The sequence below is a fragment of the Schistocerca nitens genome, chromosome 3 (assembly GCF_023898315.1).
Source record: "Schistocerca nitens isolate TAMUIC-IGC-003100 chromosome 3, iqSchNite1.1, whole genome shotgun sequence".
Lineage (NCBI taxonomy): Eukaryota > Metazoa > Arthropoda > Insecta > Orthoptera > Acrididae > Schistocerca > Schistocerca nitens.
In genome coordinates, this window is record NC_064616.1 from 247,353,400 (window position 1) to 247,365,560 (window position 12,161).

The following is a 12,161-nucleotide window of genomic DNA, read 5'->3' on the forward strand; positions in this document are numbered from 1 at the left end:
CATTAATTACTGGATGGGCGCCAACAAACAGGCTTCTTTGCTACAAACAGCGGTGGCTACATCTACTTGCTTTCTGACAGTTGTTCGGTGCCTGTGTGAATTATTGCAATGAGTACCGCCTTGGTGAATTGTAGCTTGCCAGGAGTAAGATGCCATGGTTGAGAGAAGACCGGAGGACCACTGTAATTTTTTTGTATTTTGTAATATTCCTTAAGACAGCAAATTAATTGTTGTAACATGAAATCAGTCCCACTTCTTTGTTTTCCCTAATCATTTCATTTAATTTCCTTTTCCTTCCATATGATACTTTAATTACATTTGTAATGTCCGCCTGCTTAGCTGATTAACGGGCACGGCAGCTCAGCGTGTTCAGCCAGACGGTTAACCGCCGTCTGTAAATAAAAAACTGAGTTAATGGAACTACATGAACTTGAACAAGCGTCATGGGACGTCCACCCCTAACAAATAGAGCGAACAATCACGAAATTCTGGCCAACAATGCCATACGGTCATTTCATTTCATTTTTCCGTTTGTAATCCGAAACTTTTTGATTTTCATGAGAAATCAGCTCTTAAAGACTGACAGAAACCCATCTATAGATACATTAAATTTGGCATTAATAACTGTCATGTTGTAAAAGCCCGTCTAGTCAGCTTCCTGTAAGGCTGTCTTGAAATATTCCGTTGCTTTTTTTGGTAAGTACTGAAACTGTTTTCCACAATACCACTTCGTTGTAATCAGTAAAGTTATTTAGTATAGCTAGTTATTTAGTATAGCTAGTTATGCACTATGGACAGAGAATCCATTCCCTACTGGCTGAACACTTATATTATCATTGATTAAATGTATCACTTACAAATACGTTGCCTATTAGTTTACTGTTTTCCAGTGAAATTAACGAGGGATAATTAACAATGAAACTACGGTTATAAGTGTTGAATAAGGATTCCAAGTCGTTTCTTGTTTAAGAATCTTTCAGAGAATTAATACGAAAATTTGCACTATCATTTTTTTCTGTCTGTCACTCAAATTTTCCTAAGGATATTTAACAACTTCCCAGTGGAGATTTATATACTGTAATAATTATGCTATTGATCTAAGCAGAAACTACCGGTTTCAGCAGAGTTGAATTTCATGTTATTTTTTACATGCACGACAACTCCTTTCTTCATATTTTACCTACAGAAAGAGGTTCTAATTTATCGTGTCTATATTTAACATTTAGAGTCCTGTGTTTACATGATGCTCAGACAAACATAATACCTTACATCAGCTTTGTGTTGACATCCTAGATCGCATAAACAGATAAGAAGTTTGTTAACTTATTTTGTTTTCTCCTCTGACATCCTGATGGATCAGGGTAAGCTTATTTGAACAAATTTCATTTGCGTGTGACCAATTATCCGGACTTCTTTTACGGCAGTCTCTTTAGGTGAAGTAGAAAACGCTTACATCTAACATCTGAAATCAGAGTAGGCTAATTCTGTCATTTTGACGGTGCCCCCATTCCCCCTATCTTTTCAGCTACCAGTTCAGCTACTCTCCCTCCTCCTATCATCCTTACATTTTCAGCAACACAACATATTTCACGTCGAATTGGCATTTACGCACTAGAAGTGATACCCATTAGTTCAGCCCTCATGCTTTGTGAAACGATTTACAGTACTTGCTTCATGTGGGATTTCATTTGTGTCGCTGCATTTCTTCTCTGCCACTTGTTTTGACAGTAAAACTCGTCCAGCGCATTCCATCACAACAGACATCTCATTTCTTTAGGTATTGATGATTTTTCCTCGTTCCTCTTGCAATTATTTCAGAGAAAATATAAGCAATTTTGTGTTGGCGCCGTCTTGCCTAGTACGATTGAAGTAAGTATCGGTAAGTTATAAGATGACCAAGAGCCAAGTATTTCTACAGTGAGATTCGACCAAAGTGCAAACCACAAATACATCAAGAAACCAATGAAACATATCAAGCTGACTGACAGCATTAAAAAAATTCATTAGAATGTTTGTAGGTATGTTACCTTAGTTGTTTACTCAACCACAGAACATTTTACACTTGTTTTATTTAATTTGGGTATAAGCAACATTGACCATGCAGCCAGCAGTAATCATTTTACAATTGTATTAGAAATGTTAATTTGGTACAACAAGAAAACAATTAAAAGTTAATAAACATTCGAGTATATAATACGGTAACTTAAGGGTCTAGTAAATCCTTAAACTAATGTTACCCCATTTATTCAGGTCTTCCCACGAATCACTGCACACATTGCGCTCAGTCCAACTACTTCTTCACAACTCACTGGACATATTGGACTCAGTGCAAAAGTACACTGGCAGAAAGTATAAAGACGAGAACGAATCATGTTTTTTTTTTTTTTTTTTTGCTCAAAGAATTTTGATTGAAATTGATTAAATGATTGAGCTCTTTAAAACATTTGGAAGTAGTACGTCGGCATGAAACATAGTTTTCTGAGTATTGGCTGAGAAACCGCTGCTGGCAAGAACTGTGACGTTTGCACAAACACAATCAGTTCGATGATGAATCGCTCAAAAATAATGAGAGCTTACAAAACAATATAGGATTATGGTCTGAAACAAAACATGCTTATTGGTAACGGGCCCTTATAGCACGATATACAGTGAATTAGCAGTGTGCAAACTGACTGGTATTAATCGCAACTATCTCATGTATTTGTTTTACGGCACAGCTGCACATTAATTATAAAAAACGACTGCACCTTAGAAATGAATTTCGCGCCACAGAAGTAACGGGCATTTGTTTAACTCCCATCGTTCAGTGTCCGACTGAGGTCGGAAGGAGGTACACGCGGGTCGTGGAGTCTTGAATGTTTATTTTGTGCTTATTTATGTACATCCATGTGTTTATTTCTATCATGTTGTATCATCCATATTGTTTCAATGTTAGATGGCAACATTTACGTTCGATCACACCTTTTAACTGGAAAATATGACGCATTCAATCATCTTGCGAAAACTCTCCGCCATTCCTCATGACGTAACCCATCTAGCGTCGTGTGAAGGTTTTTGTGAAAATTGTACTGAGGACGGTGGTGTATATTTGTTCCCAATAATGAAGACTCCAATATATGTATTATTTCTTATAATTAAGTGATGAACAAGTGTACTAGTGTTATTTTAATTATATTAGTAGAATGTTAAAAGACGTGTAAGGAGTAATTTACAATTATTACAATGTCCTAAAGAAAGAAAACCATGGATTCAGTCCGAGCATTCAACGCAGAGGTTAGTTAAATTATGTAAATAGTTCTCAAGTGACGTATTTATTTGTTTTTATTGTTTGTTCACTGCTTTCGAAATGTCCTGCCTCGTGTTGAAGCCCGATAGATTATACTCGGTTGCCAGTCAACACATCGTTAATTGCCCCTTCTCTGAATTCTGTTTCGTGCAGAAAGATGTTTTGTACTCTTTTAAATAGTAGAGTATGTGTTGCACCTTCAAATCCCTGTCTAAATGTTGTATTCAAATGTACGTAACGCTGTTCCGTATTTCCATGTCTTGCCTCGTAAAACAAATTATCTGTAGTCTCATGGTTGATTGTGGCTCCGCTTTATATGTAAATAGTTGCACGTCGTATTTTTTTATTCACCTTTGTATTTAATCACTTAAAATACCTAGTATAGAGCAGTTTCCATACAGGTTACCGTACAGTGTCTATGAGACGGTGGAATATATGTACTGAAGTAATTCACTGCCGTGGTTCCGCAAAGAAAAAAGACTAAAATAAAAGATAAAAAATTTCTCTTTGCTTCCCGTGTGAAATGTATACTGTGTACTGTTTCATGACTCCCGCGCATAAATTTCCCGCGTGGTTTTTGTTTTCAACAGCTGGTCAAGTGCAAAAATTCTTTTCAACGTGGAGTATTGTGCCCTATTATAATTACTAACGCCGCCCGGGCCAATTAAAGTATTTTTTTCAGTTGTCGTTGATGATTTTCGTATAAAGAAACGGTGATAGCGTACTGACTATTTTATACCTTGCCCAAGTATGATGGTTAACGTTTATTTAATTATTGCATTGGTTAATGTTTATTTACTTATTGGATTAACATTTTTCATACATCATCAGTCTTTTGCTAATTAATATATTACGAATTTCTTCTCCCTTCTCACCTTTCATTACCCTTTATAAATCTTCATTAGGCCTAAATGGTTTTCAATTGTGTGCTGTGCATGTCACTGCCCAGGAGAGCACTTTGAAATCACAATATATGTCCAAGACTGACTGTGGGTGTTGGAGAAATGTAGAGTTTTCAATCGACACCGAAAGTCAGTCGCAGTAAAAGTTTAATCCTTTGCTTTGCCATGTTACTTCAGTTGTCTGTATTGATACTGTAAAATGTAGTATTGTAGCTATTGACAAAAATCATTATGTTCACTTTGTGCATTATGGTGTGAACATAACAGGCACTTATTTAGCTTCTATAAGCATTACAGATTTTATTTCTACAATTTAACACACTTCTAAATACACATTATTGGTGTAGTGTAATGTTTAGAAGATACTTTTTCTGTTTAGAAGATACTATTTCTTGCATTGATTAATGTTTTCTTGTATACACTACCCTCTCCCTTTTCATCAACTAAAATTCACCTTTGAGTTTCTGAATGCAGTTTCTATGTGTGGAGACTAGTAGCAAATTATTCAGTGTTTTATTGCTCTTGGATCACCAAGACATTTGTGCCAGTATCCTGTTCAGAGTTACAGGAATACCAATTGGAGAAAACCTGAAAATTTTGTGCTAATGTGAATAAACCTGCATGAATGCATGACTTTGTAGTGAATATGATTTACTGTTGTATTGAGGTCTTACACAAGCAGGAAATGTAGCAACTGTTACACAGATGTTAAAATATCAAACACTTCAGGTATAGGAAATGAGGATAGTGTTCTTCGGCATTTGGTGGGATTATTGAGGTAAAATACTTTAGAAACTCATTGAGCTGTCTAACAGTGTTGTATCCATAGAACAGTGTGATACGGTAGAGATCAGTACTTAGTTGTAAGTGATATGATTTGAACTACTATAATATTTAGCCTCTGCACAAACCCAGAAATGAATAATATTGAAACAAGTATTCCTGGAATTGAAATCCAATTTAAATTATTCAGAGAAAACAAGATACCATGCTGTGACAGAATTCAGATAGGTTTTTATACCTAGTAGACTGTTGAATTAACACATTGGCTTGTATTTGTAGAATAGCCCCATGCGACTGGAAAAAAGTGCATGGAATTATTATGTATAAAAATGGTTTTGAGACAATTTGGGCAGTTTTGCAGAGCAGTAATACCAAAATCAGTTTTGCACAATCTTAGAGCATATTCTTTGCTCAAAATTTGCGTCAGCACTAGAGGAAAACAAGCATCTCAAAAAATCTCAGCATATGTTTGCAAAACCAGCTTTCTTGAAGCACTGCTCCCCCCCCCCCCCCCCCCCCCCACACACACACACACACCAACCACGTGTTGAAATTATTAGGTGGAGGCAAACATGTAGACTTTGTATTCTTAAATTTCTGATTGTTATTTGTCAGAGTGTTAAGTATCTTAGGGCTAATAATAATAATACGAAGTGTACTGAATACGAGGAATCAGTACTAGGGAAGAGAAGGGAAAGACTAATATTTTTGAGGATGGCGGACATTACAAATAAGTACTGCAACAATAAAGGAAACTGTATATGGCACCAATAGGAAATACTATACAAGATTAAAAACAACTTAAATTCTTAAGTACGTATATTGGTGGATGCTCAGAATTGGAAAACAAACATATGGCCTCTTCCAGTTCAACTACTTGTGCTGTAAAAATAAATAAGACCACACAAAAGAGGGTAGTGAGGCCATTTCTAGTATATTACTCTATCATTTGGAGTCCTTAACAGATACAATTGCCAGCAGATGACAAACTAATTGTGAGGCAGGCTTCTATGGTCATAAGATTCGTTCAGCTCGCGCAAAACGTGTGTAACACAGATACTTAGGGTACGTCAATAGGCGTCTTTATAATAAAAGTAACACTTCTTGGAGAAAAAAAAAAAACTGCTGGGTAAATATAACAGTGATTTGAGGAAGACTGTTCATAGTTTTGCTTCCTCCATCATACATTCCACAAAGGGGCCATGGGAATAAGTTAAGAGAGAGTAGGACTAGTACCAAAGTGTATGATGTCATTTTTCACCTCACTCCATGTGCAAATGGAAGGGAACAGGAAATCTGATACTGATACAAAATGCTTTATGCAATGCACTGAAAATTGAGTATGGAGTATATGTCCAGTAAGTGTACAAATGTGACTAGCCTCTCAAAACACAAAGCTTGTGTTTTCAATACTAAGTAACAGCTTTAATGTGGTAATCAGTTGCTTTTCATTATCCATAGGTACACATTGATCTTACCAGGTTCTGAAAAATTGTCTTCACAGTACTGAACTACTGTGGAGCAAAATATTAACTAGTATGACCAATATATTAGTACTTAAAGATGGACACAGTCTGTTCTCCCCCTCTCTCTCTCTCTCTCTCTCTCTCTCTCTCTCTCTCTCTCTCTCTCTCTCTCTCTCTCTCTCTCCCTCCCTCCCCCCCCCTCTCTCCCTCCCCCCCTCTCTCCCTCTCCCCCCCTCTCTCTCCCCCCCCCTCCCTCCCTCCCTCCCTCCCTCCCCACCCACCCACCCCCCCTCTCAATGGTCAACTACAGTTTATTGGGAGAATTTTTAGGATACTGTTCTTGAGTACTGCTCGCGTGTTTTGGATCCACACCTGGCTTGATTAAAGGAAGACATAGAAACAATTTAAAGGCGGATTGTTAGATTTGTTACCGGGAGGTTCGAACAACATGCAAGTGTTACATAGATGCTTTGTGATCTCAAATGGGAATCCCTGGAGGGAAGGCGACGTTCTTTTCGAACAGAAAAAGAGAAGACTGCATAGTTGTATAGGGTATCCTCCGCCACGCACCATATGGTGGCTTGCGGAATATGCATGTAGGTGTAATTTAGATATTCACACTGTTGTCCCTTTCCTTCTTTCTATTTATTCTCTATGAGTGATGCATGTCTCTTGAGTTATTATCTTGTAGATTGAAATTATTATTATGGTTGAGTTAGGTAATTTATTGTTAGCACTCTGTTGAGACTGTAAAAAAATTTTCTATGGTTTAGACATTTATTTGGGAAAGAAAGTTCAGGCATCCACATAAAGTTTTGCTTCTGTACAATTGACACCCACACTATAGCATTATGTATTCTCAGTTGGTATTGATAATGACCCACACAAACTAATTTCCTGGCAGCAGCTAGGGAACTACCCCCTCTAGTGTGCCACTTAACCATCCTGAAGATTTCTTTGTTACTGAATTTGGTTTTAAGGAGCTCATTTTATGTAGAATTCTCCTTTTTTTCATATTTCTGTTGGGTCATTCAATGCCAATTTGGAACATTGTCTTGCTCGACCATCGTGGATTTCATTGAAATTTTGTGAGATCATTCGCACATGGCCCCAATAAACATTTGTAAACTTTGATGTTCGTCAAAGAAATACTCATTGAGATATAGTCACTTCTTTGACTCCATGCGCGACTTGGCGCAGACCGAGGATAAATTTCTGGTGAATATGAACTGTTATATCTCTGACAATGTTTTCTTGAAAAACATAACATTTGATAATCTTGTATGGCATCATGCATTTTGTTGGAAATAATCATATTCAACCATAAAATTTTGGACAAAGTTGTCGAAAAAATATTAAAAGTTTGGCTTCTTATATCTCTGGGACTAAATGTATGACACATGTGAAACTTGGCATGTTGTAACCAATCAACTCAAGGTTCTCAAATACAAAGTTCCATTTATGTACCACTTTCTCATACTGAATAAATGAAGTACAGGGTTGAAGATCCTGTGAAAATGTAAAAAAATGCAATATTTTCGACCTCATTTTCCCAAAAACTTGTGTACTGTAAGATTTTATAAACTGGGCTCATTAGAAAAACCATAGTTTTAACCGCCAAAACAAGTCACACGCTAACAATGCTAGATAGTGTACAACAAAGTTGGGCACGAAAATTGCAGCACAGAAAAAACATAAACTTCGGATTCTTATATCTTGTAGAATAAATGCATGATGAACATGAAACCTAACATGCAATAGCTTGGCAGCACAAGGAAGTGGCATACAAAATTTCATTCACCTTCTATGTTCCAGTAATCTGTAAATTAGTCAAAAAGATGATCTTTGTGAAAAGGTGAAAATAGAGTGTATTCAGCACTTCATTTTACTAACACAGTTTTATGTTGAAGCTTCAGAAAAGTCTTATTAGAAACAATGTGTTTTAACCCCCACCCCACCCCACTGGGTTTGATTTCCAACGTGGGCTAACAGTGCTATGTAAATTGAGGCAAACTAACCGGTAAAATCACACTGCTGATAAAGTTTTAACTTGAAAATCGTGTTCTATCTTTCAATGTGGGCTAACAATACCTGAAAATGACATACAAATTTGAGGGAGCCCGTCAAGCCATTCTACATTATAGCAACCTGTCTCTGTGTGTCGTGGAATGTTTTTTTAAATAAGATAGAAATGAGGGAAATGTTAAATGACTTTGTAAGCAGACAGATATCACCACAAGGTTTTGGAACCTAAATTAAGAAACCAAATTACAGGCTTGGGAACCTGGATGAAGAAACCCACCAGTGGCTTGTATTGCACAGCTATTGGGCATGATCCCTCTGGTATTGGGTGTTGTTGGTTTGTGTTCTTGAACTGGTAGTGACAATGTCTCCATGGACCAATGTGATATAGTGATATATTACTTAACAATTTAAAAATAAAATCCACATGCAACAAAACATGGACAACAGGTTGTTGCAATATAGCCTGTTTGCTTGATAAGAGTCCCTCAAATTTGTCCGTGATTTTCAGGTATTGTTAACCCACATTGGAAGGTAGACTGAGATTTTCTGAATGGTTGAAAACGTACTCCTTCCAACTGTGATAAGTTTAAAATCATTAATGGAAAACAGATATGCTAAAAGCAAATTGAATGTGACCTATCATTGTAATGTTTACGAAAATCAAGTTTGGACTGACTTTGTAGAAATTTAGAAATCAGTATGTGAATGGTATTTTGTATTGGAAAACCTTATGTTACTAAGTTGTTGCCTACAAAGTTTCATGTTTATCATACCTTTAATCAATGAAATATAAGAAGCAAAAGTTAAAACTTTATCCACAGTGCGATACTTCTGGCTGGTTTGCTTCAATTTCTGTAGCATTGCTGGTCCATGTTGGAAATTAAACCCTCTCTTTGGGGCTGGAGGCATGGATTAAAACACGTTGTTTCAAATGAGACTTGTTTTGAAGCTTTAATAGAAAATGGTATTTGTAAACGAGGTGTCGAATATACCCTATTTTCACGTTTTCACAAAAATCATCTTTAATTGTAAGTGAATGAAATTTTGTACACCACATCGTTATGCCGCCAAGTTATTGTGTATTAAGTTTAATGTTCAGGATGTGTTTACTCTACAAGATATAAGAATCTCAAGTTTACTTTTTTTCCATGCTGGGATTTTTGTGCCCAACTTTGCTTTACACTATCTAGCATTATTAGTATGCTTTGGATAATCAAATACGCTATTTTGGTGGTTAAAACTATGATCTTTCTAATGAGCTCATTTTATAAAATTTCACAGGACATAGTTTTTTGGAAAAATCAGGTTGAAAATACAGTGTTTTTTTTTTCCCCAAAATCTTTCATTTTGCACTTCATTTATTCACTATGGGAAAGTAGCGCATACATTAAACTTTGTGCTTGAGAACCTTGTGTCATTCGCTTACTACATGCCAAGTTTCACTTGCATAATACCTTTAGTTCCTGAGATATAAGAAGCAAAACTCTGATATTACTTCTGGCAATTTTGTCTAAAATTTTCTGGCTGAATATGGCTCGTAACTCTTTATAGTATTATTTTTAAGAGAGCGCATAAAGTTGTAAAAGGTGTAAAATTTCGTTTCTTTCAACAAATTACTGCTCGAGATATAACAGCTCAAAGACTCCAGAAATTCATACATAAGTGACTGCTCCAACGAATGTCAAAGTTTACCAATGTTCATTGGGGCGATGTGTAAATGTTCACACAAAATTTCAATGAAATCAATGATGGTCGAGGAGGGAGGCCTAGGTGATTTGACATGGACTGACTGTATTTACTAACTTGGGTCATGTAAAAACTTCAGTTTCTTTTATTTCTTTGTTATTTCATATTTTTTTCAGTGCTACTCCATCTTCTTCCTATGTTGCCTTTTCTTTGTTGTGTCGGTGTTTTAATGACTTGCCTAATTTTGTAAATTTTCGACACATGCTGCAGAAATTTAATATAAATGAAACTAAATCATCATATTAGCTATAGAATCCAGTAATGTATGTCATTTCCACTTCCTCAAGAAAAATAAAGAAAAACAGATATTTGGTTGTTAATTGATGTTTTCAGTGTTAAGTATATGCCATACTCATTCCGCATAGCTCATAATACTTAATTACCCTCTGACAATTTTATACTTGCATTTAGTATATTTTATGGTCTTGGAATAGCAGTTTCTTACAAAGTTGGTTTCGCTTGTAAGAAGAGTTTTTTTTACAGGAATTGGCAGACAATCTGTATTTTAGGGGATTGCTGAGAAATTATTGTTTGTAGTTACATCTACATTTGTGCTCCACAAATACACCCATTGTGCATCATCACCATCATTACCATCATCTTGAACAGTTTCCAGCCCCAGGCTGAATCAGTTTGGAACATAACCTCACCATCTAGACCTGTTTTCCCACTATCTTTCTGTATTCACTGTGGTGCAGTCCTGACCTCCTTTTTTTCAACATAATCCTCCACACTTTTCAGCCATCTATCCCTTGGTCTTCCTCTTGTTAATTTCCTTCACATCTCCATTTCATGTACCTTCTTGGGAATCCTCGTTTCTTTTTCTGCTTAAGTCCCCTTTCTTCCTCAGCATTGATTTTCTATCCTGCTCTGCAGGGGCCTTCTCTCTCAACATTTCCATCACCTTTTCAGTCCTCATCCTCTCTCTCCTTGTTACTCCTATCCTAATTCTGAGGAACTGTATTTCACATGCCTGTAATCTGCTTACATCTATTTTCTCCATTACCCATGTTTCAGATGCGTAGGTCAGTATTGGGATGTGGTAACTTTTGTTTATTACATCGTCCTTGTGTGTGTGTGTGTGTGTGTGTGTGTGTGTGTGAGAGAGAGAGAGAGAGAGAGAGAGAGAGAGAGAGAGATGTCTTTGTTGCAAATCAGGCTCCTAACACTTCGCACGAATTCTTCTGCCTGTGTGCCACATTCACTGATATCTTTCTTCCATTTCCATTTTCCTCTGTCGCACCTCCCAAGTACTTGATGCTTTCCATGTTCTTCATTCTTTCACCTGTAATCCGTATTCTGCTGGTTGGTCTATTTTTCTTTCTAGTTGTAACAAGGATCTCTCATTTGTTCACATTAAATGTCATTCTGTACTGTCTCACAGTTTCTTCCCAGGTGTCCAGCTGTTCCTGAACCTTCTCCCTCTTTCCCCAGATCATGAAGTCATCTGCAAATAACATTGCTTTCATCTTGTCTTCTCCAGGTTTTTTTTTGCCATCTTAGTCATTATCTCATCCAAGATCACAAGGAAGAGGAGAGGTGGCAATGCACTGCCCTGTTTCCCACCAGTTGTTTGCTAGAACCAATCTGTCCTTCATTTCCCACTTTCACACAAGTCATATTTGAAGAGACATATCCTCCACTACTCTGCTTGTTGTCTCTGTTTCCACTCCCTTCTTTTCTAGTCCCTGCCAGACTTTTCTTCTGCAGATGCTATCAAATGTTTTTTCTGTATTGAGAAAGGCCATCAGAAGGTCTTCCCCAGATTCATAATGGTGCTCTTGGAGCTGCCTCTCTGCAAATATATCAACAGTTGACTTGCCAGATCTGAAGTCGTGCTGTTCCTCCCTCAATCTGTTCTCGATTCTTGTTCAACTTCTGCCCTCCAGGGTCTTTTCATACGCCTTGGCACAGTGTGGTATCAGTGTGACTACCCTGTAGTTTCTACTATCC

At 36.9% G+C, this 12,161-nt stretch overlaps 1 protein-coding gene across 1 annotated transcript in view; it reads left to right on the forward strand.

Annotated features, from left to right (window-relative positions):
- The first annotated feature begins 2,822 nt into the window (after positions 1-2,822).
- Positions 2,823-12,161, forward strand: part of LOC126248207 (uncharacterized) — a 194,044-nt gene continuing 184,705 nt past the window's right edge. The window contains exon 1 of the mRNA XM_049949019.1: positions 2,823-3,273. Within this exon, the coding sequence (XP_049804976.1) occupies positions 3,244-3,273 (30 nt within the window). The 5' untranslated portion in view covers positions 2,823-3,243. The remainder of the gene's footprint in view (positions 3,274-12,161) is intronic.